This window comes from Poecilia latipinna, unplaced genomic scaffold (assembly GCF_001443285.1).
Source record: "Poecilia latipinna isolate Pla-1442-1.1 unplaced genomic scaffold, P_latipinna-1.0 Scaffold3530, whole genome shotgun sequence".
NCBI lineage: Eukaryota > Metazoa > Chordata > Actinopteri > Cyprinodontiformes > Poeciliidae > Poecilia > Poecilia latipinna.
The window spans coordinates 6,458-33,641 of NW_015116146.1; the positions used below are offsets into that span (position 1 = coordinate 6,458).

The 27,184-nt window shown below is 37.1% G+C and overlaps 3 protein-coding genes and 1 long non-coding RNA gene across 7 annotated transcripts; 1 reads left to right on the plus strand and 3 right to left on the minus strand.

Annotated features, from left to right (window-relative positions):
• The first annotated feature begins 6 nt into the window (after positions 1–6).
• LOC106941173 (cytochrome P450 3A40-like) lies at positions 7–7,917 on the plus strand. Of its 2 annotated transcripts, XR_001423287.1 has the most exons (14): positions 7–87; positions 197–249; positions 407–506; positions 656–769; positions 1,949–2,037; positions 2,333–2,475; positions 2,559–2,686; positions 3,368–3,440; positions 3,553–3,713; positions 3,799–3,866; positions 4,704–4,862; positions 6,280–6,442; positions 6,560–6,811; positions 6,899–7,917. XR_001423287.1 is itself a non-coding variant. In XM_015024115.1 (13 exons), the coding sequence occupies exons 1-13, from the start codon at positions 55–57 to the stop codon at positions 6,659–6,661; spliced, it is 1,386 nt and encodes a 461-aa protein (XP_014879601.1). In that variant the 5' UTR covers positions 7–54; the 3' UTR covers positions 6,662–7,917. The 2 variants fall into 2 exon arrangements, 1 of the variants encoding a protein (XP_014879601.1); XM_015024115.1 differs by having other exon boundaries at positions 6,560–7,917.
• Positions 7,918–8,181: 264 nt separating this feature from the next.
• On the minus strand, positions 8,182–9,633 carry LOC106941175 (uncharacterized). Its single transcript, XR_001423288.1, has 2 exons — positions 9,211–9,633; positions 8,182–9,177 (listed from the first exon to the last, which is right to left on the minus strand). It is a non-coding gene; the product is annotated as an uncharacterized LOC106941175 (long non-coding RNA).
• A 190-nt stretch (positions 9,634–9,823) lies between these two features.
• gpank1 (G patch domain and ankyrin repeats 1) lies at positions 9,824–15,977 on the minus strand. Of its 2 annotated transcripts, none has more exons than XM_015024117.1 (4): positions 15,082–15,977; positions 14,865–15,006; positions 14,694–14,769; positions 9,824–10,542 (listed from the first exon to the last, which is right to left on the minus strand). In XM_015024117.1, exons 1-4 carry the CDS (start codon positions 15,508–15,510, stop codon positions 10,104–10,106), a joined length of 1,086 nt encoding a protein of 361 aa, XP_014879603.1. In that variant the 5' UTR covers positions 15,511–15,977; the 3' UTR covers positions 9,824–10,103. The 2 variants fall into 2 exon arrangements, with proteins under 2 accessions (XP_014879603.1, XP_014879602.1); XM_015024116.1 differs by lacking the exons at positions 14,694–14,769; positions 14,865–15,006; positions 15,082–15,977 and adding exons at positions 11,695–11,770; positions 11,866–12,007; positions 12,083–12,974.
• A 2,439-nt stretch (positions 15,978–18,416) lies between these two features.
• Positions 18,417–26,133, minus strand: LOC106941177 (zinc finger protein 420-like). Of its 2 annotated transcripts, none has more exons than XM_015024119.1 (2): positions 25,866–26,133; positions 18,417–22,581 (listed from the first exon to the last, which is right to left on the minus strand). In XM_015024119.1, exon 2 carries the CDS (start codon positions 22,455–22,457, stop codon positions 19,311–19,313), a length of 3,147 nt encoding a protein of 1,048 aa, XP_014879605.1. In that variant the 5' UTR covers positions 22,458–22,581; positions 25,866–26,133; the 3' UTR covers positions 18,417–19,310. The 2 variants fall into 2 exon arrangements, with proteins under 2 accessions (XP_014879605.1, XP_014879604.1); XM_015024118.1 differs by having other exon boundaries at positions 25,827–26,133.
• Positions 26,134–27,184: the final 1,051 nt, after the last annotated feature.

The window sequence follows — 27,184 nt, forward strand, 5'->3', positions numbered from 1 at the left end:
CACTGGACATACGGAGTGTTTGAGAAGTTGAGGGTCAGGGGACCAAAGCCACTCATGTATTGGGGGACAGTTGGGAGGCATAACCAGGTAATTAGATAGTATGACAGGAATAAATAAGGGGTGTTTTATGTTTTCACCATGCACATTTATGTCTGATAAGAAGCAGAAATTACTAAAAAGATGTTTTGTTTTTCAGGTGTACTACTTGGATGACTATGAATGTGCTAAAAAGTATGGAAGAGTATGGGGGTGGGTCCAAACTTTTTAAAATTATTTACAACCACAATTGCATCTACTTTAATATTGTTACTGTATTTCCTAAACTTAAATATTTGGGAAGCCAGAAATCTCAATGGTTTTATGCCAATCTGCCCAGCAGCTATGTGTAATGTGTATTATTGTTCAGCTTGTATGAGCTCAGGAGGCCCATGCTGGCTGTGATGGATCCTGAAATGCTGAAAATCATCCTTGTTAAAGAGTGCTTCACATACTTTACCAACCGAAGAGTAAGGACACATAAGATAAACAACGAAAAGAACAAGTGTTTGAAATCCTGTTGCTCTTCTCTAATAATAAAAGCAATTACAGTTTCTTTTGGTCTTACAGCTTTTCATTAAGCCTAAAATCACAAATAAACCAGCTATATTTTGGTTAGAACTTCCGCCTGAATGGGGACCTCTATGACGCCGTGAACATTGCTGAAGATGATCAGTGGAGACGAATTCGTAACCAAGTTACTCCTTCATTCACCTCTGGGCGTATAAAAGAGGTAGGACAGTTCTGGTCAGAGATCATGCTCTGCTCATTAAATTGACATCATATTAAATTTGCACTCTCAGTTATGGAATAAACACTTCTGTTTTAAAGTGAATAATTGTTCAAAGTTGCATAGTACGCTATGCAACTTCACTGTTTTCCAAAAACAATGTTTGGGCGTCCAAATATAAACATAATGCATTGTGGAGTTAGTGTCACCCACACATTGGCAAAAACATTTAAATACACCTCCACTAATATTTGACAAACATCCCATTGCAAGGTGAAGCTTCCATGCTTTTTGAAGCCAACAAAGATGGGCTTTGGGCTTTTTGGCCTCTTGTCTTGTTGGAAATAACACATGCAAGTTCCTCAAAGATGAAAAAGAAAAAAAAAACTTCAGGATGATGAGGAACAATCCAATAACCACCCAAACTCAAGCCTATTATGAACTGAAAACAATTGGGACAGTAGTCCATAAAGTGAGTTTTACTGTGTATAAAAGGCAGTAAACCTTTCCCTAGTAGCAGGAAAAGAAGCAGCACATGTCAGTTTATTGTTCGGGAACTCCACTGTAGAGCCACAGCTGATTGGTGGAGAATAGCAAGCTGCTTGATTGAAAGCAAACGTACAGATTAATGCAGGCACAGAAAGGGTTTGCTTTCTAAAAAAAATTAGGAAGTACATGACTCAAAAACTGCCCTGCGACAGACTGGCGACCTGTCCAGGATGTACCCCGCCTCTCGCCCGGAACGTTAGCTGGAGATAGGCACCAGCACCCCTCCCGACCCCACTGAGGGACAAGGGTGTTCAGAAAATGGATGGATGGATGGATGACTCAAAAACTATTTTTGTACATTTATCACATCAGCTGAAAAACATACAAATTACAAATCACATACAAATTACAATCTGTTAGAAGCTTGTGGTTTCCCCATGACTTTTAGATATTGATATCTAAAATATTTATTCATAATCCTGTCCATGTTTGAATTATAAAATAATAACTTAAATTTCTTTGGTGTTTTATCAGTGCACCCAAAAAATAACAGCAAATGTTCAAATCATAAATACAGATATAAATATTTGTGTGATGTTCGTGTCCATAATGAGTGGAAACATAAACATCTGGTTGGAAGTGTACGCACACAAATATCTTCACTCATAATATTCTCTTTTCTTCTTCCTTTAGATGTTCAACATAATGCAGCATCATTCCCACAAGATGGTTGTTGGCTTGCAATCTAAGGTGGACAACAGTGAAGTTATTACCATGAAAGAGTAAGTAACCCAGAGCAAATTATGACAGAAAATTTCATCTCTGGTTCAATAAGACAATATTCATGCATTTAATCATTAGATTATGCCTTTACTTTAGATATTTGGCTTTTACATTACTGATCTATATTGATGATTTTCTGGTTATCATTTCTGTCACATTTACATTACATTTCCATTTTTTTGCATTATGTTTTGTATTTGAGATGCCAAACTGCATGCAATCTCCTAGTGCTGAACACATTTACATACAGCCTGGAAACCTGAACCATGTGGCTGTATCTGGTGTGTATTCTAGCATTTTTGGACCCTACAGCATGGATGTGATGGCGAGCTGTGTATTTAGTGTGGACCTGGACTCAATTAACGAGCCTTCAAATCCCTTCATTACGCATGCTTCGAAGCTTTTTAGATTTCCTGTGCCTCTTTTCTTGTTTCAAGGTATTGCTGTTTGATTTCACCTTTTTGTCCATTAAAACTGCATTATCCAGCATTAAAACCATGTACTTCCTATGCTCCCTCAGGGTTTTTTCCTTTCTTTCTTCCTCTGCTGAAATTCCTTGGAGTTTCACTATTCCTGAAGTCCTCTACTTCTTTCTTTAGAACAGTTGTGGAGAAAATAAGAGCAGAACGGAATGAGAGCTCAAAAACGGTTTGCCAAAAACACACTTGTGCTACACAGTACTGAATGTCCACAAATGTACCTGTAGATCCTATGAAGTGGATATATTATGCTTTGAAATCCTTCCTTTTCACATGTAAATCACTCACTTATGGTGATTTACATGTGAATCACCATAAGTACATGAAGTAGAACTGCAATGCTTTGGTCTGCATTCCTTGTTATTGTAGCTCCACAGACTTTAACCTGACACTGAGAAGAGCCTCTGATGCAGGGGGACGATATAAGGAATACACACTAGAACCGAACATTTTGACTTATTTACTTTGCAACTTCTGCATTATTCAACATGGAATACATTTTTTTTATCACTGTGATAAAAAAATGGCAGATTCACAAAACTGATAAGCCAGAAGTCTTAGCAGTTCTACAGCAAATGTAGTGACATCATAGCCACAAAAATGTTAAAGGCAATAGAGGAAAATTAAAAGACTGAAAGATATAACCTAAAAAGAATATAAAGATATCTACGCAGCACCGGAGAGAATAAATTTACATTTTTTGCACTCCTAGGCACTTACAGTACTGAATAAAATTTAATTAAGGTCTGAAAAAATGCATTTTGTCTGATATGTCCATTTAAAGAACTATATTCAGTCAAAGCTACGGTAACATAAAATTATGTTTTTCTTCTTTCTGATCCATTTTTAGAATGTGGCCGATATTCTTCAGTATTTTATCAACTATCAAACAAAAACCCTCACCAAAGTAATGGAGAATCAAGGTAATTATAAAGGGATTTAACTATACTCTTAGATACAAACTTGATTCTTACAAGATATCATCACCAGTGTTAATGTGCCTTTAACTGATTCCCCTCTCATACGTTCCAATAGGTCTTAATGATCATGAGATCCTTTCCCAAGTCACAATGCTCATCTTTGCTGGGTATGAAACTAGTGCCACCACTCTTACTTTCTTAGCATACACGTTGGCAAGGAATCCTGAAGTCATGAAACATCTGCAGCAGGAAATAGACTCAACTTTTCCAGAGAAGGTACAACCAACATTTCTGGCAAACCATTAAAGATTACAATGCATAAAAATAACAACAAAATAAATACTATGTTTTAATTCCTCAGGGTCCCATCCGGTATGAAAGTCTGATACAGATGGGGTACCTCAGCAGTGTGGTGGATGAGTGTTTGAGGTAACGTGTTTGATTTTTGTAAAAAAAAAAAAAAAAATGTAGCTTGATTTTGTGAACAATTTAACATCACTTCTTATGTTGTGTCTCATAATTATAAGAAATGTTCAACACAAGATGAAGAACATCTTCTGCTCAACATAAGGTGTTGAACTTATAAGATGTTTTTATGTTGAACATCTTCAACATAAGCTGAAGATCATCCTATCCTTACCACCCCACGTTGAACTTAAGATGAAGAACATCCCCATGAGATGGAGATGTTCTTCGTCTTATAAATCTGCTTTCCTGATGAACATCTTCAACAGAAACCAAAGATCATCATATCCTTCCTAGCCTATATTGAATATAAGACGAAGAACATCCCACATTGAACACAAAATGTTCAACACAAGATGTTCAAGAAAATCTTTATAACTTGAAGATGTTCTTCACCATATGAAGATGCTCCTAAGTTGAACATCTTCAGCACAAAAATTTTTTAAACACAAGATGTTCAACTTCTTATGCTGAAGATCCCATGTAGGTCAGTATGTGCAAACATGCAACGTAGCAGCTGTTAGTGAAACGTCTACTCATGGCTTCAGCAAGGAAGCTGAAGGATAGCAAGGTTATGGCATCGGTTTTGTTTATAGACTTCACAGTAGTCAGGCAATCTGTAACCTTTGATAGATAGTCTTTTTCTACTTGCTCCTTCAGTACTAGTGGTACTCAGATTCAGCATACCTTCATATCCTCTATACCTAATTTGATTTTATTACGTTTGAGATTATTTTTTTTTTGCTGTGTGACCCGCAAGACAACACAAGGGTTAAGGTTAAAAGCTCTGTGTTTTTGCAGGCTCTATCCCCCAGCTGCACGTCTGGAGAGAATGGCTAAAGAAACTGTGAAGATCAAAGGAATCACAATCCCCAAGAACATGATTGTTATGGTTCCAGTTTATGCTCTGCACCGTGACCCAGAGTTATGGCCAAATCCAGAGGAGTTCAAACCTGAGCGGTGAGCTGACCAGTGCTGAGATTTACATTGGAAACTCTTACTGAGTACTTTTAGTAACATGTTAGACCTTGTTGCAGTGTTACAAGGTTTTAAACCCCTTATTTGTTTCCATATCTTGTAGTAATTTTAAGAAGTCTGATTTAACAAGACAAAGGATTTCCAGTAATTTGTACTTTTTCAGCATTTTAATAGTTTTCTGTCAAATGGTTTTACCTGACCATGACAGAAAATTGTAAAGTAGATTCTTAAAATTATGAAAATGGAGGAAACTACCTAGGTATTATCATAGCTGAGAGCATCCTTCAGTTAGTCTTCTGTTTGCCAAGATTTCATATAATAGCCCCTACGAATTGACTTGATGGTGATTAAAATCTTTTCTTGTTTTTGTTTATTTTTTTGCCTGTCAAACCTTGTTTTGACAGGCAAAACAAGGACTTTTCTTTTTCAAAATTCAACAATCACTAAATTACATTTATTTAATTAGTCCAGTTTATATCATCAATTGTGTGTTGCTTGTTTCACAAGCTGAATTAGAACAAAATTTTCAAGTATATCGACAGCTTGTAATCTTTGAAATCTCCCACAATTATATAACAGTCAGAATCAATGCATATAGAGATAAAAGATAAAAGTCAATGCAGAAGTTTTTCAAAGTGATCTCGTTGTTTACTCGTTGATCTGTGTTAGAGGCCTGGCGTTAACAGCGTTGAAAAGATTGGCTTGATTAAAAGTGACTCCATGCTGGTGGAAAAGATAATAAAGCTCCCAGTAAATATTGTAGTGAAAATAAAAATGTCCTTGTGACAAATTGCCAGAAGGCATCTGCACCTGCAATTTAAAACCTGCACTTTTCTAAGTTCCCTCTAATCTACTGACAAGACACTGGGGCTTTTAGTAAATATCACAATAGGCCCAATGTTTATTAATTTAGAGTTTAATTGCTTAAAAAATAAAAAACAAAGCAAATTTCACAAATTCTCAAGGGTCACTTTGAGAATTTGTGAAATTTGTTTAGGAAAATAACTACAAACACACAACCATACTTTGAGTTTTGTTTGATTTCAGATTTATTCAAGTCCCTAATGAAGACATGAATAAATCCCATACTTGATATTCACACCAAGTATGTGAATATAAAAAGACATAAAAATAAGTAAGAAACAATAAAACCTTCCCAAATAAGACATCAAATATAAATCAACACATAATGAGAATAGCAGTATTTATCATTGTCGATCGACATTTGACTGTCAGTTGTCAGTTTCTTTAATTTATTCAATTACACTCATTGTACATGGTCTAATGAGTGCAATGGGTTTGCACATTCCTACTGATAAAATGATAAAACACACAGCCAAAGCAGTTAAAAGTGTCATACTACTTTATGAATCATTCTCTTTTTGTGCTGTTTTTTAAGATTTAGTAAGAAGAACAAACAGAGCATCAACCCGTATACTTACCTGCCGTTTGGGATCGGACCACGGAACTGTCTGGGGATGCGATTTGCTCTGGTAATGATCAAACTGGCCTTGGTGAAAGTTTTGCAGAACTACAGCTTCCTGGTCTGTGACGAGACTGAGGTATTATTACAAAAATAGTTTTTGTTTTTTTCAAAAATATACAGTAAGAAATGTCAAAGCACATACTGCAGAAAAATTGAAAAGAACCTACTTGACTTCTTTTTTTTATTTCCCAAGATCCCTCTGAGGATGCACCCTGAGGGCCTGATGGGACCTCTGCAGCCAATCAAACTAAAGCTACAGAAACGCTCCCTCAACTCAGCAGACCTGGACAACTGATGACTGACTGACCGTACATCGCTCAAGGCTAAGCCTATGTATGCAGTTGTTAGTAGCAGTTTGATTTGATAAAGAGCATTTGATACTAATTTTTGTTTATGTTAATAAACAGCAATATTTCAGTTAAATATTTTGGAACATTGTCTTTAGGTTTTCTACATAGTTTAAAGGTGCCTTTCTGTTTCTCATCCCCGCCTGAGTTTACCCAGACTTGTTGAAATCATATTGATCAAATAGAAAAACATTTGTCAAAGTATGAACTTATTAAAGAGAAAGTTAAGATATTAAGATAATTTCTCCAAAAATATTCTTAAGAATTATATTGAAATATGATTGGTGAAAGAGCACAATTTTTTACTATTATATTATTTCCAAACTGTTACCTTTTACAAAATATTGGGTCCACATAAAGTAAATCTTTGTCCATTTTTAACTCCTCATAAGCAACACTGACAACACATTATGAAAAAAAAATCCCAAATGTCATTTACTAAAGCTGCAGACATACCTACCAGAAAGTACATATTCCACATATTCCATCTGTTTGCTAAACGTAAGATTGTTTATGTGCAGAAATCTTCAACCACGCTGTTTTACAAACCAAATTTAAAACACTTTTAGTGCCTAACAGAACAATTTTATCCACCAATACTTTAAATAATTCTAATACAGTCATATGAAAAAGTTTGGGCACCCCTATTAATCTTAATCATTTTTATTTTTAAATATTTGGGTGTTTGCAACAGCTATTTCAGTTTGATATATGTAATAACTGATGGACACAATAATATTTCAGTATTGAAATGAGGTTTATTGTACTAACAGAAAATGTGCAATATGCATCAAAACAAACTTTGACAGGTACAAAAATTTGGGTACCCTTATCATTTTATTGATTGAATACTCCTAACTACTTTTCACTGACTTACTGATGCACAAAATTGGTTTGGTAACCTCATTAAGCTTTGAACTTCATAGCCACGTGTAGCCAATTATGAGAAAAGGTATTTAATGTGGCCAAATGCAAGTTGTTCTCCTATTTGAATCTCCTCTGAAGAGTGGCAACATGGGCACCTCAAAACTGCTCTCAAATGATCTGAAAACAAAGATTGTTCAACATAGTTGTGTAGGGGAAGAATACAAAAAGTTGTCTCAGAGATTTAATCTGTCAGTTTCCACTGTGAGGAACATAGTAAGGGAATGGAAGATCACTGGGACAGTTCTTGTTAAGCCCAGAAGTGGCAGGCCAAGAAAAATATCAGAGAGGCAGAGAAGAAGAATGGGGAGAACTGTCAAGGACAACCCACAGTCCACCTCCAAAGACCTGCAGCATCATCTTGCTGCAGATGGTGTCACTGTGCATGGTTCAACAATTCAGCGCACTTTGCACAAGGAGAAGCTGTATGGGAGAGTGATGCGAAAGAGCCGTTTCTGCAAGAACGCCACAAACAGAGCCGCTTGAGGTATGCAAAAGCACATTTGGACAAGCCAGCCATTTTGGAATAAGGTCCTGTGGACTGATGAAACAAAGATTGAGTTGTTTGGTCATAAAAAAAAAAGGCGTTATGCATAATGGAAAAAAAACACAGCATTCCAAGAAAAACACTTGCTACCCACTGTTAAATTTGGTGGAGGTCCCATCATGCTTTGGGGCTGTGTGGCCAGTGGGAATCTTGTTAAAGTTGAGGGTCGCATGGATTCCACTCTATATCAACAGATTCTTGAGATTAATGTTCAAGAATCAGTTACAAAGTTGAAGTTACGCCGGGGATGGATATTTCAGCAAGACAATGATCCAAAACACCGCTCCAAATCTACTCAGCCATTCATGCAGATGTACAATTACAATGTTCTGGATTGGCCATCCCAGTCCCCACACCTGAATATCATTGAGCATCTGTGGGATGATTTGAAGCGGGTTGTCCATGCTCAGCGACCATCAAACTCATTAAAAGCTGTAAGAAGTGACTAGAGGCTGGTATTTTTGCAAAATGAGGATCTACTAAATATTAGTCACTTTTCTGTTGAGGTGCCCATACTATTGCACCTGTCAAATTTTGTGTTAATGCGTACTGCACTTTTTTTTTTTTTTTCAGTCCAGTAAACCTCATTTCAATACTGAAATATTATTGTGTCCATAAGTTATTGGTTGTATCAAACTGAAATAGCTGTTGCAAACACCCAAATATTTAAAAATAAAAATGATTAAGATTAATAGGGGTGCCCAAACTTTTTCATATGACTGTATTTAGCACTAGACCTCCTGGTAAAGGATCCAATTACTTACATGTGAATTATGAATTTTTACAATAATCTGTAAAAATAACATATAAGGCAGATGTGTCTTTAAAAATACTCAATTATCTCTGTTTACCATGTTAAAATGGTTAAAAAACCTATTTGTAAATATATATTTATGCAAGCCCTTTCATATGAAGTTGTACATTTTCAATTATAAAAGCAAGATCAAGTAAATATGACCTTCAGGTTTTGAGAGGTAAACAGTTATGGTTTACCTCTTGATATTATGATCCAGGATTGTAAAGCACTCTTACAATCCTGGATCATAATATCAAGCTGACAAAGCAGTGGAGAACAAACATGCGAGTCACATGTCTGGGTGTGTTAAATTAGGTGAAACGGTAGCTGGAGTTGCAGTAGAGAGCTCAGTAACTGCTCGGGTTAGGGTTGGCCATTTGGCTTTAGATAAAACAAATAATCCTGGTATCATTAGTCCATACAATGGGTTAAGGTTAGCAACTTCTCTTTAGGCCAGTCAATATGTTCTTTAGCAAACATATTTCCAGAATAACATGTTTTCTTTTGATTTTGATTCTTGTTGATATGTTGGCTTCACATAATGGTTCCAGTACATGTACATGATCATGTACCAAGTTTTGGCAATATTTTCACTTCTTCGTAGTTTAAGGCATTTGGAATAATTTTGGCAAAGAAACCCAAAATTCTCTGCAATTTTGGGTTGCAGAGAATTTTGGGTTGCATGAGCCCCAGAACAATTTTTTGACAGGCATTTGCAACATTTATAACCGGACCCTGCACTGCGACATGGCCTAAAGAGAGCCACTGGCCTGTTAAACTTCTGTTGTCACTCATGGGATTTTCAAGAAACAAGAAAACAATGAAAATAAAGCAACACTTTTATCAAAAATATATGCCCACTGCTTTTTATATTAAAAATGCATTTTACTTTCTTTTGATATTGTTAGAACATAAATACTAATTGTTTTTTTGAAACAGTCTCAGAAAGTCAACAGCAAATCCTAAAAGTAAGAATGAATCAGATAAAAATAAAAGAGCATCATCATTGCACAAACTGTAGAGAACATGTTGGCCAAAACTGAGGTAAGGTCACACTGCAGTGTGAAACGTCTTAGACAAGTCCACAGAGAGAGCACCAACAGGAGAGCATGGCTAGGTCTTACTAATAAAACGAAGCACGAAAATCTCTCTCCCAGTTTTTATCTTTTTGCTCTTTTCTCTTGATCTCATCCTTCTTCTGTGCTCTCTGTCCCTTTTCTTCTTTCTCATGCTGTTGGTGTTTTACGGCATCAGCATCACCAGCTTTGAAGTGAGTCACTTTAGGTCTCTTTATTGGTCCAAATCCCAGACCTTTCTGGTCTCTTTTTAATACGGTGGATACGGGCTGCTTAGCGCCATCTGCCTCTGGGCCCAGACCCATACCCGGTTTCCAGCCGCAGCGAACCATCATCCTGTAGCTGTTACTGGACGGGGGGAGGCAGTAGTAAGGCGTGGGCTGAGGACGGTGCAGACTGAACTGATGCAAAGTAGAGGAAATATGTGATGAGTGGCTGTTTCCGTACTCACAGCGGCACACATCGCACCACTGAGGCTTGAGCAACCTGAGAACATTAAGAAAATATGTTAGAGGAGACATGCCAGAAATATCTGACTGTCTTAACTCAGTGAATATAGCACCATGGATGTGGTTGTAAATTCTAGTGAAATAAGAGTGAATTCTTCTTTCAGTACAATGTGCATACAATATAGAAATTTGGATGGCTTTTTAGTTTATATTCTTGTAGTTTGACAAATGTGCAACAGAGCAGGGAGTTTACGAATAGTTGTATCTGAAAAAAAAAAAAAAAAAAAAACAGATGACAGATCACTATGGCCCATTTGTTTTAGGATTTATAGTTCCTAAAACTTTAGTATATAAAACTATAATATAGGATATAGTTTAGCACAGTTGATATCTGACACTAGACATGCATGAATTAAGTTACATTTTTAGGCTTTAAATATTGCTTCAAAGCACAGTTGATCTCCAAAACTAAACGCTGCCCAGGAACTTTATCATGTTACATCCAGAAAGTATCAGCACAAAGCTGCACCGAGCTGCTTAGAGGAAGGACATGGACACATGGTGGTCAAGTTGTTCCTTCTACAAACAGCAGTCCAAAAAGTGTGCACAAATTTGTGTGTTGCAGTTCTGCAGTTGTTTTAACCTTTTTAAGTTCATGCAGCTTGACTCTATTCACTTGTTAAATTGCATTTAAAATGTATATGTATATATAACTGATTCAAAAGAAATAGCCACAATTAGAAATATCTTAAATTAAAAAACAACTGTTTGCCCTCACTTCTTAAGTAGGTGAGGGCAAATCCAAATATAACCTCACAATTTAAGTTTATGTACAAAATGAAATTCAAATAAAATGAACTGAAATTTGTGGTTGTAATATAAAGTAAAAGTGGTAAAAGCCACTATATCTTAGGTAAGCAGTCCAAATAAAGGAGTATTTTAGCTTCACATGTGCTTGTTTTGTATCCACATTATGTTCATATTGACTTACACAGACACTTTGATCTGTTACTTCTGCATCCAGTAAAAGAGTTTCTTTGTTTGGGAAAAAAAAACAAGATTTCACCTTTTCACAAAACACATTCAGATGAATGTACATTTATACAAGGGTATCTTAGTTTTTGTACGCCGACTGTAACTTATTTGTGCCAATAGTGCGATTTCTTCAGTCGCAATTACATGTACTAACCTGCAATGAGACGGTGTCTCTCTCTTTGGACTTTTTCCAAAACTTAATAACTCTTCCAGGACGTCATCATGGCCGGCTGTGAAGAAAGTGGGCAAGTAAAGATATTCAGAAAAAATATACAAATCAGAATATCATGAACACTGACTGGTTGGGACAGACACATGAAGATACCTTCTGATGCCAGATCTTGGGCATCCTTGCCTCTTGTATCAACCACTCCGACCCAGGCTGCACCGTGCATCAGCAGTAGCCTCACTGCAGCTTTCTGTCCTGACCAGCTGGCACACATCACAGCTGTCCACAGATAGGAGTCCTGCAGGACAAAACGCAAACTGATAAATAATATTAAATCAAGCTGAAAAGAAACAACGCTTCTGGGTGTTGCTACCTGGAAATTAATGTCCACTCCTTTTGAGATCAGCTCCTTGAGTCCTGGAATGTCCCCCTGATGAGCACAGCGCAGCAGCCTCAGTCCCTGCAGCTCCCGGGCTCTCTCTGACCTCTCTGACTGTCTTCTTTGGTTGTCTTCTCTTTCACGTCTTGCCTCCATTTGGACCACAGACTCGGGACGAACCTGCTGCAGTCGTCCAGCCCTGACTCTCCTCCTCATTCTTCTATCAGAGCCCCTGCCACGATTGTTCCTGTGGGTTGCTCTCACTGACTGGTCCTTCTGGGTTTTGTCATCTTTAATTAAATCTTCATAGAACCTCCTGACTTCTTCTCCGCTTATTTTGGAACTTTTGTTGGTGGACGTTTGTTCCGTTCCGAAACTAAAAGCATCATGGTCGTTGGCAGGAATAAATCCTAAAGCAGCCATTCCACGCGTCAAACTTCCGATTTTCCCGGTTAAAAGTTCACTGCTGCTTCAACAGTTACCTTAATTAAGCAAAGCCAGTTGCCTGTTAACAGCACAGCAGTCCGTGCTGCAAACTGCAACAACAAATTGAAGGCTAAGCTGAATCCTAAACTATCTTTAGCCACAAGCACAACATAAACTAGCCGCCAGCCGTGGTAAGTCGTTAACTTTAAATTAAGACAATACGGTAAGTGATTAGATAATAATCCTTCACATTACCAGGTCAGCTTAAAAACATACATTAGACAGAAACTCGACATCAATAGCAAAAAGAGCAGGACATTTTTGTGATCTTTGAAGCTAACGTTGTTTTTTCCGGGAGCATTAAACGTTCCGAGAAGTAATTTGAGTGCTGCCACCTACCGGTTTGGGTGTTAACATTTCTACTGAGAAGTGATTATTTTTCCTAGTTGAAATTCAACTTGAAATAAATGAGAAATCTTGTATTTCCGATCTCAGGCAGTTTGTATTCAATAAAGTAAAAACATAAAAACCTATTTTTTAACTTTGAAAAAGCACTTTGTATTGCCTTGTTGCTGAAAATGTGCTATATAAATAAAATTACCTTACCTTTGTAGTATTTTAATCATTTGATTACTCTGAGATTTATAAAGGAATATTTGAACTAAGCACAGAAAATTAAGAGAAATAAGACATCCTTCAGCTTTTGTAGCTAACCATCCTGGTCGCTGAGTACAAGTTTATAAAGCCTACAGTTTTTTTTTTTTCTATGTTTACAGTAGAGTGTGGTAGAGTTTGATTTGATGTTTTTCCAAAATCTGTCTTTTAATTTTCTAGATAAATGGAATGCTGCACATGGAGCTGGTTCTCAGGTCTCTTTCTGGGTTGATCTTAATTCTCAGTGGAGGAATAAGATCATCCCAGAAAGAGACCCGGTTAAAAGTTCACTGCTGCTTCAACAGTTACCTTAATTAACCTGAGAGCCAGCAGGATCAGTTTTGGCTGATCCTGCTGGCTCTTTGGACCTATTGTATCCGCATTACAGCTAATATGCTTCATATTGACAATGTAAATAGTTGGTAACGTTTTCTTTGAGCATTACTAAAGACCACCCAAATATCACCAGATCTACTTGCAGCAAAGCTTGAGAACCCGTGGTCTAATTTTTTAAAATCCATTTTGCCATGGCTTTACTAAGNTTATTTTTTTTGGTTTTAAAAAATGGGAAAAAAGGGGGGGGTTTTAGAAAAATTTTTTTTAAAAAAAAAAAAAAAAAAAAAAACAGATGACAGATCACTATGGCCCATTTGTTTTAGGATTTATAGTTCCTAAAACTTTAGTATATAAAACTATAATATAGGATATAGTTTAGCACAGTTGATATCTGACACTAGACATGCATGAATTAAGTTACATTTTTAGGCTTTAAATATTGCTTCAAAGCACAGTTGATCTCCAAAACTAAACGCTGCCCAGGAACTTTATCATGTTACATCCAGAAAGTATCAGCACAAAGCTGCACCGAGCTGCTTAGAGGAAGGACATGGACACATGGTGGTCAAGTTGTTCCTTCTACAAACAGCAGTCCAAAAAGTGTGCACAAATTTGTGTGTTGCAGTTCTGCAGTTGTTTTAACCTTTTTAAGTTCATGCAGCTTGACTCTATTCACTTGTTAAATTGCATTTAAAATGTATATGTATATATAACTGATTCAAAAGAAATAGCCACAATTAGAAATATCTTAAATTAAAAAACAACTGTTTGCCCTCACTTCTTAAGTAGGTGAGGGCAAATCCAAATATAACCTCACAATTTAAGTTTATGTACAAAATGAAATTCAAATAAAATGAACTGAAATTTGTGGTTGTAATATAAAGTAAAAGTGGTAAAAGCCACTATATCTTAGGTAAGCAGTCCAAATAAAGGAGTATTTTAGCTTCACATGTGCTTGTTTTGTATCCACATTATGTTCATATTGACTTACACAGACACTTTGATCTGTTACTTCTGCATCCAGTAAAAGAGTTTCTTTGTTTGGGAAAAAAAAACAAGATTTCACCTTTTCACAAAACACATTCAGATGAATGTACATTTATACAAGGGTATCTTAGTTTTTGTACGCCGACTGTAACTTATTTGTGCCAATAGTGCGATTTCTTCAGTCGCAATTACATGTACTAACCTGCAATGAGACGGTGTCTCTCTCTTTGGACTTTTTCCAAAACTTAATAACTCTTCCAGGACGTCATCATGGCCGGCTGTGAAGAAAGTGGGCAAGTAAAGATATTCAGAAAAAATATACAAATCAGAATATCATGAACACTGACTGGTTGGGACAGACACATGAAGATACCTTCTGATGCCAGATCTTGGGCATCCTTGCCTCTTGTATCAACCACTCCGACCCAGGCTGCACCGTGCATCAGCAGTAGCCTCACTGCAGCTTTCTGTCCTGACCAGCTGGCACACATCACAGCTGTCCACAGATAGGAGTCCTGCAGGACAAAACGCAAACTGATAAATAATATTAAATCAAGCTGAAAAGAAACAACGCTTCTGGGTGTTGCTACCTGGAAATTAATGTCCACTCCTTTTGAGATCAGCTCCTTGAGTCCTGGAATGTCCCCCTGATGAGCACAGCGCAGCAGCCTCAGTCCCTGCAGCTCCCGGGCTCTCTCTGACCTCTCTGACTGTCTTCTTTGGTTGTCTTCTCTTTCACGTCTTGCCTCCATTTGGACCACAGACTCGGGACGAACCTGCTGCAGTCGTCCAGCCCTGACTCTCCTCCTCATTCTTCTATCAGAGCCCCTGCCACGATTGTTCCTGTGGGTTGCTCTCACTGACTGGTCCTTCTGGGTTTTGTCATCTTTAATTAAATCTTCATAGAACCTCCTGACTTCTTCTCCGCTTATTTTGGAACTTTTGTTGGTGGACGTTTGTTCCGTTCCGAAACTAAAAGCATCATGGTCGTTGGCAGGAATAAATCCTAAAGCAGCCATTCCACGCGTCAAACTTCCGATTTTCCCGGTTAAAAGTTCACTGCTGCTTCAACAGTTACCTTAATTAAGCAAAGCCAGTTGCCTGTTAACAGCACAGCAGTCCGTGCTGCAAACTGCAACAACAAATTGAAGGCTAAGCTGAATCCTAAACTATCTTTAGCCACAAGCACAACATAAACTAGCCGCCAGCCGTGGTAAGTCGTTAACTTTAAATTAAGACAATACGGTAAGTGATTAGATAATAATCCTTCACATTACCAGGTCAGCTTAAAAACATACATTAGACAGAAACTCGACATCAATAGCAAAAAGAGCAGGACATTTTTGTGATCTTTGAAGCTAACGTTGTTTTTTCCGGGAGCATTAAACGTTCCGAGAAGTAATTTGAGTGCTGCCACCTACCGGTTTGGGTGTTAACATTTCTACTGAGAAGTGATTATTTTTCCTAGTTGAAATTCAACTTGAAATAAATGAGAAATCTTGTATTTCCGATCTCAGGCAGTTTGTATTCAATAAAGTAAAAACATAAAAACCTATTTTTTAACTTTGAAAAAGCACTTTGTATTGCCTTGTTGCTGAAAATGTGCTATATAAATAAAATTACCTTACCTTTGTAGTATTTTAATCATTTGATTACTCTGAGATTTATAAAGGAATATTTGAACTAAGCACAGAAAATTAAGAGAAATAAGACATCCTTCAGCTTTTGTAGCTAACCATCCTGGTCGCTGAGTACAAGTTTATAAAGCCTACAGTTTTTTTTTTTTCTATGTTTACAGTAGAGTGTGGTAGAGTTTGATTTGATGTTTTTCCAAAATCTGTCTTTTAATTTTCTAGATAAATGGAATGCTGCACATGGAGCTGGTTCTCAGGTCTCTTTCTGGGTTGATCTTAATTCTCAGTGGAGGAATAAGATCATCCCAGAAAGAGACCCGGTTAAAAGTTCACTGCTGCTTCAACAGTTACCTTAATTAACCTGAGAGCCAGCAGGATCAGTTTTGGCTGATCCTGCTGGCTCTTTGGACCTATTGTATCCGCATTACAGCTAATATGCTTCATATTGACAATGTAAATAGTTGGTAACGTTTTCTTTGAGCATTACTAAAGACCACCCAAATATCACCAGATCTACTTGCAGCAAAGCTTGAGAACCCGTGGTCTAATTTTTTAAAATCCATTTTGCCATGGCTTTACTAAGCTGTTTCTAATTAAATCTGGATCTAAATAGTGAGATTTCACAGACGATGGCTTCCTCACATTATGATGACAACAAAACAAGGCAATTGTACAGAAGGCTCCCCTTTATTGTGTGATGGTATACATAAAACACGTCACTACTGTTAGGAAAACTACAAAATATGAGTGATCTTCTTAAAATTACTTGTTTAGAATCAACAATGACATTTCTTCTCACTGAACTCACTCGAGGTGGCTCTGAGCCAAACGGAACACACTTTTACTCTCACTTTTCATCTGAATTGGATTTGTTTATAATTTTCCTTATTTTTTTATTACTCAAGCAAGAGTAAAACAGTATTTCATAAAAGTGTGACTTCAGTGGTGGTCAAAACACTTACCACAATGGCATAATTTTAACATAACAATGATGTCATAAGACAGAAAAATATTAAGTTATGGGCAAATTCTGGTATTTTATAGATTAAAATAAAAAAAATACACAATTATGAATTGATTTCAGCAAAATAAAGTTCATTTCAAGGTATATTATTCCATTATAAAGTGTATTAAACTAATATTAAAAGTAGAGACATTCCAATCAGGTTTTTTTGCAGCCGATTCTGATGTCCCATGAGGGCTCATCATTGCCGATCACCTGGATTGGCTGTTAATTTTTCGCTTTTGGTATAAATGCTACTATGTGATCTGGCAAAATTGAAAAATTATCTAGCAATAATAATTTTATTATTTACATAGCCATGCAAAATACTTGCAGGCACAATGCAGCAGCTACTTAGTCAAAAGGGCAACTGAAAAACCTGCAATCAGCAAAATAATATTTAACTCATGGTGTTGCTTGTGGTGTTTACGTGTCCAAATAGAAAGGAATATCAAGTAATGTCGATAAGTTGTACTGTAATAAAATCTCATGGAAATGATATAAAGTTAACAGCTAATGTAGTTGATGGTGATATCCAAACTGACAAGCCGAAATTATAATAATAAACGTTCCGATAATACTGTCAGATACCACCAACAGATTATGAGCCACATCTACAGTATTTGTCCGAATTGTTTAATTCAATTAAAATTAAAATCACTTATTAATCCCAAAGGGAAATTAAATAATTTAATTTAGATTACTTTGGTACCATTGATACCCTTCCATTATTTTAAGAGATTAAGAATACACCAGGGTGGGAAATGGGAGTCTGGACAGGAGATTGATTTATAATTATAATTTTTTTATACCTCATTTTGACTTGAAACATCAGACTAAGATTAAGTCAACTTTTGTTTTCATTTAAGTTTCATCAGATTTTTAGTTATTTCTTAAAGTATATAAAAATATATAGTTCTTTTCTTTGGAAGGACAAGTCGGACGTGTTTGAGAACCAAACCACATGTTGCCACCCATGGCCTACCTAGGAAAATATTTTGGTTTTGGAACTTAGAAGCCCACGATAATGTTTTACTAAATCTTCTAGATCTATAAATGGCACAAAAGGCACAGTAGAAAGTTGGTGTACAAAAAGAGGTCTCTATAATAAACTGTAGGTCTGTGTACGGTGGATTTTGTTTAAAACATGTTTTTCATTACTCAGAGCATCCACAAATTTTACTCAAGTAGTGATAGTTCAAAATAATATTCCTAAAAAATTATCCAATATCATCAAGCCAAAAATACAAATCTTTTACAAAACATGACCTCAACACAGAATGTTTATGTGAATTAAGTTTTATTTTTATGACGTCTAGTTAAAACAGTAATAAAATATTTGCTGACATAGCAACCCCACAAGCAAGTTTAAAACATTAAAGAAAGCAAAATTAACATAAAATGTTGGAGAGAAACAAAATCAACAATGAGAAAAATAAATGCAATTTCCCTCCATTTCTTCGTCTGTCCAGTTTCTCCAGTTTCTTACAGATTGTTCAATGTAGTGTTTTATTACAGTCACATGATGACATATCATATTAGACAAATAACGTTTGCATGATATATATATATATATGTGTGTGTGTGTGCTCTGGGTGTAGTTGTAGCTCCATCAGATATGTTTATAAGTCATGTTTTTCAAGTCCAAGTTAAGTATAAAGTTTCTAATGCCTGACAATTTTTTTTTTCTTTACATCTATGGAATATACTTTACCTATAACCCTCCATCATAACAGGTTTGAAATCCTGTACTGAACAATGTGTCCTTAGCATTTAATTAGCGCAAAAGGATCATTATCCTTCAATATTTTAATATTTACCAACAGTTATCTGTTAGGATTTTTGCATCTTAAATATTTGAAAAAACATTTTCTTGAACAACTGTTTCATTACAAAATGTTTTTACAATAAGTTGAGATGAACTAGTTACCTCAATGACTAGTTTCTTGTTTCAGAAAAGCAGAGCACCTTTCAATTATCAAGCTCTACATCTGTCAGTTCTTGTGTTTAGGATTACCTGTGGACACATACTACGTTTATTGAAGACATGCTTCCAATACAATTTGGATTCTTGCACGTTCTCAAATAATATGACAGTGAATCCAACTACAGTCCTAAAAGTATACCTACAAGCATGCAAAACTACTAATGTGATTTTCACAGGAAACATCCTGCAGAATTATTAGATCATAGGGTGATATTTACTGATGTGTCTGTTTCTGTCCCCAGTTTGTGTAAAGGTTTGCCCACAGTGAGGGCAGGAAAAGGGTCTCTCTCCTGTGTGCGTTCTCATGTGAACGTTCAGCTTGTCTTTACTAATAAAGCGTTTGCTACAGCAGGTGCATGCGTACGGTTTATCCCCGGTGTGGTAGCGCTGGTGCATCTTCAGCTCTGTCAGGCGGCCGTACGTCCTGCCACATTCCGGACATTCGTAGCTGGGCCGCTCATCCATGTGCTGCCTGCTGTGGAGACGCAAGCCGCTGGAGGAGCTGAAGCTCTTGCTGCACTGCAGGCACTTGAAGGGTTTCTCCCCAGTGTGAATGAAGACATGCAGCTTGAGACTGGCGGCTGAAGGGAAGCCATTGCCGCAGATGGAGCACAGGTGGGGCCTCTCGCCAGTATGGATACTTATGTGGCGCTCCAGCTTGTTCTTGTTCAGGAAGGTTTTGCCACAAAAGGGACAGGTCTGTGGCTGCTCTCCCTCGTGAGAGATCATGTGCTCAGTCAGTTCCACCAAAGTTGAGTAAGCAAGGTCACAGCGTGTGCATGAATAAGGCCTCTCTTTCTTAAACTTCCTGTGTTTGAGGCAGTGCTGCTCCAACTCCTCCTCCTGCTCGAAGGTCTCAATGCAGCAACTGCACTGGTATGGCCTTTCCAGAGTGTGCGTCCGAAGGTGATATTTGAAAGCTGTAAGCTTTAGAAAGACGTCGTTGCAGTGTGGACATCTAGATTCTCGTCTGTCATGGACCTGTACGTGTCTCTTATAATGAGATAGCTTCATGAAGTGTTTCTGACACAATGAACAGTAATACTGATCATGCTGGTGACCTTCCTCGTGTTTCTTCAGTGCATACTCCACTTTGAACTTCTTCCCACAGGTACCACAAGGAAAAGACTTCCGATGAACCTGCATGTGGGTCTCGAGTTCCTCCACACTGCCGAACCTCTCGTTGCATTTCGGACACGTCCCACTGTTTTCCTTCACATGATCCTCCAGGTGTTTGTTGAGGTCTTCAGGGAAGTAAAATATTTGCTTGCAGTCAGGACATGTGTAAAAGTCAGACTTTGCAGCTTTACGATGAGACATGATGTGTCTCTTCAAATGATACGGGCGGCCGAATTCTTTGCCGCAATCACCACAGATGAGGCTTCGAGGACTGGGCTCAACCGCTTTGTGTAGTTTAAGATGCTTTTCCAGTGCACCCTTCTCTTTGAACTGCTTATTACATGCCAGACAAAAAAGATCAATGTGAGCATGAGTCCTTTTGTGTATTTTTAGTTCTAGCCAGGTGGTGAAACTCTTCCCGCAGTGAGGGCAGATGTACTGCCCTAGACCATGCTGAATTCTCACATGACGTGTCATGTGATAGGATTGGCTGAATGTCTTGTTGCAGACGGGGCAACTGAAGGGTTTTTCCTTTGTGTGGGTCCTCATGTGTCTAGCAAGTTTGTTTGGGCCTTTGAAGCGCCTCCCAACACAGATGGGACAAGAATTGTCTCTAGTTTTCTTTAGTACAACTTTTTCAGAGTTAGCTTTTGAGTTGACACCCTTAGTCAGGCAACGGCTCTCAGCAGCTTCACAAGCTTCTACAGAAACATCCGATAATTCTTCAGTTTTCACTTCAATGCACTGAGGTTGTTGTTGACTGCTTTCTCCCTCTTTTTGGGAAGACAGGTCTTTCTTGTGTGACTTCACATGATTACGAAGATCTTCATTGTTCAAGAAGATTTCATTACAGTCAGGGCAGTAAAGGATTTGTGGCTTGTGCGTCTTCTTGTGTTTAAATAACTCTGCGAGGCTTTCCAGGCTTACCCCGCAGGTGGGGCAAATATATGGGCCCGCAGCATGCTGGTTCCTCATGTGTCTGGTCATGTGGTAAGACTGACTGAATGTGAGATCGCAGAGAAGACATTTGAATGGTTTCTCACCACTGTGTGTCCTCATGTGTCTGTTGAGCTTGTCTGCTGTTTTGAAATATTTGTTGATGCAGATGGAACAGCAAAGGTCTTTTCCCTTAGTTGAAGGAGGGAAGAAGTCTTCATCTTTACTGTCATCATTGTCTTCGGCACAGCAACTTGACTGGTTGCTTTTTTCATCTTCCATCATCTGAGGTGATGAGGTGATAACATTATCTAGTTCATCACAAGTCTGGGATCCACCACTACAACACATCATATCATTGCTGTGAGAGTTCTGATCTTTGATTTCATCAGACTTTCTTTGGGCTTCAGTCACAAGTAGTTCTGATGTAACCTTTTTCTCCCCAAGCCGGGGTCTTCCTCGTTTGCGCTTTTGCTGATGCTCAGTCACAAGAAGTTTTAATGTAACCTTTTTCTCCCCAAGCCGAGGCCTTCCTCTTTTGAGCTTTTGTTGAGGTGCCTTAAATTTAACCTTTTCTTCCCCGATCCGAGGTCTTCCTCTTTTGCGTTTAATTTGAACAGGAGTCTCTAAATCCTCTCCAATATCCACACTCACTTCATCAAAATCCAACTGCTGAGAACCACTTGAAGAAGGTTCTACCTCTTTAGCAATAGTCAGAGCCTTGGCCAAGGTTAGTCGGTCTTTCCTCATCAGTAGCTTCTCTCTGAACTGCAGATTGTTTGTTTTCTCAATCAGCTGATCTAGTAGAAGTTTGTTCTTGTACCTTCCATACTGACAAAGCCTCAGCAGATTTTTTAGGGCTGTAACAAACTCATCTACAGACTCTCCAGGCATCTGAACCCTTTGGTGGAACTTAAGGCGGTGCGCCTGAGTGGCATTATCAGAGCCAAAATGAGCAGTAAGCTCTGAAATAGCAACCGCATATGTAGCCTGATTGCTAATCAGAGTTGAATAGACGCGCTGTCCCTCTTGGCCCAGGAAACTTCGTAAAAGCACCAGCTTACTGGAGTCCTCCATATCTTTTTCACCAAATGCTTTTTCACTGAATGCTTGAGCGTAGTGTTCAAAAGCTTTAAGCCATTTTGGCCAGGGCATGGTGAGCTCTCCTGGGGCCAGAGAGAAAGGTGGAGGTGGGGGCAGGATTAAGAACAAAGGTTCTGGGCGTGGCTCTGAAGAAACTTCTTCCTTCACATCCGCCAAAGCTAACTCTGTAGTAATGTCACACATTGTGGGTTTAGCATGAAAGAGCTGATTGAAACTCCTATATAAACTTTGATGATTGAAGATGTCACGTTCCTTAGTCTGTCTTCAAACTTCTGCTGTTTCACAATTCTTAGACTAGTCTTCTGAACTGTAAAATAAACAAACATAGTGTAGTTAGGCTGTGTGTTTTTCTAACATTAAAAAGATCAGATTCAATTTTGAACTAACTTTAATATGCTAAAGCTCAACAAAATTACATATACTTGAACTCAAGGGGAAGGGTAAACCACATCAATCAATCAAAGAAACATACAGGACAAATAAGAATGTACACACGTGGACATACACTAACAAACAAGAGTGAATTCTCAAATTCTAATAAGCCTAACACACGACTTATGTCTATGTTTGGGAGAGAACCAATGTATGGACCAGTAGTGAGAGAGTTTTGAGATTTAAAGCCAGGACTTTTTTTTGTTTCAAGGCAACAGTGCTTAACATTACTCTACCGTGCAGCACCATGTACATGAAAAAAAGTCTACCTATATAAAAAATTCTCTCTCTCTCTCTTTCTCTCATTTATCAAAATACCTACATATAGATGCAATAAAAATAAATAGAGCTTTTAAATAGAGAGATATGGAAGCAGATAGTTAAATTGCTGAGAAAATTACAAAAGATAAACTGTTTTGTAACAAATGTAAGGAATAGACATAGAAACAGAAGTAGCGTGCCATGGATAAATAGATATTTTGGCTTTAATGAAATCAATAGATGCAGCCCTTAAAAAGGCCCTGAAATCAAAATTAATTAATGACAAAAAAATATTTGTTACTTTAAGAAACATAGAAGTGAAAGCACTTCAAAAGGCAAAAGCTAACTTTTTTTTATTAATATTATTATAAAGGCCAAGCATATTTCTAAAATTTTGTGGGAACAACACAAGAAACCAACAGACACACATTTTAAATTCTCAAACGTTTAAAACTTAAAGTGGTAGGAAAACTGCTATAGAACCCTGGTGAAATAGTAGAGGCCTTGAACAGTTATTTTCTGCATTCAGTATTGTTAATTTCACTTGATCCTATACCTATTAAAATGATCTATCCATTTTTTTCCCTAAAGGAAATCTAAAGTGCTAAAAATAATAGATTTGCTTAAGTTAAAGATGTATATGACATGACCTCTCAGATGCCCAACGCGCTGAGCAGTAATAAGCACCCATTATTTGTAAGTTGATAAATTCTTAAATTTCGAGTGGTACCTTTTCCATTGCATGAAAATCAGCTATTATTACACCCATCTTTCAATCTGGAAAGACCACAGATATTTAAAATTACAGCTCCATATCGGTCCTATGCACAATTTCAAAGGTAGCTGAAAAATGGATATCTTAATAATAGCCCATTTTCATATTTTGTAATTTTCATATGAAGTAATTTGGCTTTCATCCCAAACATTCATAATGGCTAGAGGAAATTATAACATCTTCAGATAAAGGTAGTATTGTTGGGGCAGTGTTTTTAGATTTTAGATTTGATACAGTAAATCATAAAGTCCTTATTTCTGCATTATCAACGTTTAGCTTTTCACCAACCACAATTAAATTATTAGTTCTTATCTGACAGACTGAACATAATACATTTAAGTAAATAAATAGCTAGATACTTAGAACTGCATACTCGCTTAATAGAATCCCACATAGATCAATACTTGCACCACTGTTATGCAGCTTAATCTTTTATGAACTCCCATCAGCTTGTGACAGTGTAGATATCCAACTGTATGCCAATGTTACTGTCATCTATGTACATTGTAAGAATAAAAACAAATTGCTTGGAAACTTACTGATGCTATGGTACAAATATCCACTTGGCTTCAGCATGCCCGTCTTCAATTAAATGTTTTTAAAACAGTTGGCATGTATTCTACTGAAAGACGACAAATTACACCTGACCCAGACAAGCAGAGAGAAGATCACATTGGTCAAACAATTTAAATATTTTGGGATTGTGTTTGATACCAATTTAAAATTTAAATCTTAAGGTAAGATGAGAACAAAAAACAGTTATGTTTAAATTTGCATATTTCAGGTACGTGCAAGATACTGTTTGTCTAACTTGGCTACAAAAATATTCATAAATGCTATGATTTTGCCTTACTTGACTTACTGTTTAACAAGCTGGGAGGAGGATAACCCATTTACTAAACAGCCTGTTGAGGTACTTTATAAACGGATATATAAAATCTTAGTTTAAAAAGCCTGTAGGATACCATCATTGCAATATTTTAACAAAACATCATTTGTTGAGTTGGGAAAATATGACCATATTTGCACATCTCTGTTTGGTCTTTTCTTTTATGGTCTTGCATCTTATTCATTTGAAGAACTTGTCACATCGTCATCTATAAGGGCCATCAGAGTGACTTTGCTGTAGCTCTTAGACTGAGTACATTTGGTCAGAACTCATTTTGAGTGAGAGCTTTTCACGACTGGAATTCAATACCAAACAGCTGCTAATTTAAAAGAATGGCTCTTGGGTTAACAAATAAGAGCCATGTGACTCCTATTTTTATTTATTTGTTTTAATGTATTGTTGAACTTTTGTGGTTTATGGCTTTTTAATTATGTAACTTGATATAGTCTTTTAGATAAAAAAAATGTTTTTAATGTATCATTATTATTCTCATGTTTTGGAAGAAGCTGTTGTCTGTATTGCACTGTGATTTGTACTGATGGTAGCTTGAGGAAGTACAGGTGAAAACTAGTCTTTTTGGCTAACTGTGGCATATTATGTCAGGTACATTGTCCCTTTTGAAATAAAAAACAACATCGCATGCCGAAGAGATTATGAGGTCATTTGAATCGGGTAAATACAACTAAAACATGAAGGACAGTTTGCCATGAAGACCAGAGTTTAGAAACACTTGGATTAAACAAGGACCTATCAAAACGTATTTCTTTAGTGAAAAAAAGACAAGATTCTCTTCGATTAGAATTTATGACAATTGATTAGCGATTAACAGTTGTTACGTAGTCTGTGGATTAACGTCAATAATGACATTCATTTTAAAACTAACTTCATCTACTGCCATCTTTAAAAGCCACATTTGTTTAAACGTGATTCAGATGGAGCATAAAACGATGGAGTCATATCATATAATTCTTGCAACTGGATCTGCTCCATGTTTTAAACAGCTGTAAAATGAATGAGACAAGGACACCCAACCTACAACTCCTACATCCCTTTCCCCCTTTATAAACACCACAAAGGTTTATAAAGGCTGTCTTCTGTCTCCTACAGGACAGATTGCACATAACAAGGGTGCAAATATATAATGAAAAACTGAGCAGGACAAAACGTTGACGAAACGGAGCACAGGAAAACTCACCACACCACAAAGAGGGGGTAAAGGGGTGTCACAACTCACGACGTGTTCAGACCTCCACACACACACTTGCATCGCCTCAGCTCCGAGCGGCTGCCGTTAGTTAGAGTTCGTAGCTCTAACTGCGCTGCAGATTTTAATGAGTCGACAGTAATGCTGCGGCGTTAGGTCGATAAGCGGAGCTGGAAAGCAGCTAAATTAGAGGCAATCGTAGAAACAAGCCCGTTACACTCCCAATACTGTTTCCGGAGACCAAGCGAGCTCTTAGAACAGCTTCCTCTCACGTGTCAGCGCCCTACAGCGACGCCTGGTGTCAAGGAGCCAGTGGACGGCAAACAGTATACTGAAAAAGGTTAATTAAAAAACCTTCAGATAAATTCAGGTTTTGTGACAATGGCGTCAGTGCATATGATGTAGACATGTAATAAATAATAATAATAATAATAATAATACATTCTGTAATATTCCTTTTAAACTGAAATACTAGATTTTTTGTGTGTTTCTGTATTAAAACTTGAATGACTAGAAATACAAATACAGTAAGCTGAATAGAAAGGGAAATTTTTAAATTGTACTCTGTTTTACCTCAAAGATATTCCCCTAACAAAAAATCAATCTCAAAACAAACATAAAATCTTTTTTTTTAAGTCATATTTTACATGATTTCAAAATGTCACGCAGATTGTTAAAGGCAGCGATGTCTCGGGTGAAGCATATTCTGATTAAGGTGTAGATTATTACACCAGAATATATCCCCAGAAAAAAAGTTTATCTTTACTTCTGATTTTCAGTTTTTGTCATTTAAATATTAAGAGAAAAACACATTTCTACTAATTTCTACTAATCCGTTTCTAAGCACAAAAATTCAATTTAAAGATTTTTTATTTTAAAATATCTAGAATACTGTGTTTTTGTTTACTGGTTTTTGATGTGAACATCTAATCACCAAAACATGCACCGATCCAGTATCAAGGTTTTGCAGTGAAAAGGTGTGCAAAATTCAACCTTTGATTTGAACAAACGTATTCAATGGGATCAATGCAGGGTGTACATAGAATGATGATAGAGCTAAGTAAAAAAAAAAAGTCAGAAATTGATCCAAATTTATCTTGCCATCACACATTTTGTAAATGATTGTAAGTGAGATTAAAAATCTCTAAAACTCACTGCTAGTGAACTGCAGCAAATTCCATGCTTAAGCCAGGGGAGGAAATCACATTTTGTTATTGGGGGGACACTAAACAGAGAAATTTTTTAAGAGCAAATTTGGGGGGTTAGCAAAGTTACAGTGAAATGTAACGTAAAATGTGATTTAAAAAGTTTTTAATGTGTTCAAGCTGTAAGACCAAAAATGACTAGCA

What these genes read in the sequence shown, in the direction of transcription:
- gpank1 (XM_015024117.1), bottom strand. Translation starts at nt 15,510, where the DNA reads ATGGCTGCTTTAGGATTTATTCCTGCCAACGACCATGATGCTTTTAGT. An exon ending in CCAAGATCTGGCATCAGAAG is followed by an intron (nt 14,770 to 14,864) that starts GTATCTTCATGT and finishes CTTTCTTCACAG; the next exon opens with CCGGCCATGATGACGTCCTG. An exon ending in GAGACACCGTCTCATTGCAG is followed by an intron (nt 10,543 to 14,693) that starts GTTAGTACATGT and finishes TAATGTTCTCAG; the next exon opens with GTTGCTCAAGCCTCAGTGGT.
- LOC106941177 (XM_015024119.1), bottom strand. Translation starts at nt 22,457, where the DNA reads ATGTGTGACATTACTACAGAGTTAGCTTTGGCGGATGTGAAGGAAGAA.
- LOC106941173 (XM_015024115.1), top strand. Translation starts at nt 55, where the DNA reads ATGTATTGGGGGACAGTTGGGAGGCATAACCAG. An exon ending in GTGGTGGATGAGTGTTTGAG is followed by an intron (nt 3,867 to 4,703) that starts GTAACGTGTTTG and finishes GTGTTTTTGCAG; the next exon opens with GCTCTATCCCCCAGCTGCAC. An exon ending in GAGGAGTTCAAACCTGAGCG is followed by an intron (nt 4,863 to 6,279) that starts GTGAGCTGACCA and finishes CTGTTTTTTAAG; the next exon opens with ATTTAGTAAGAAGAACAAAC.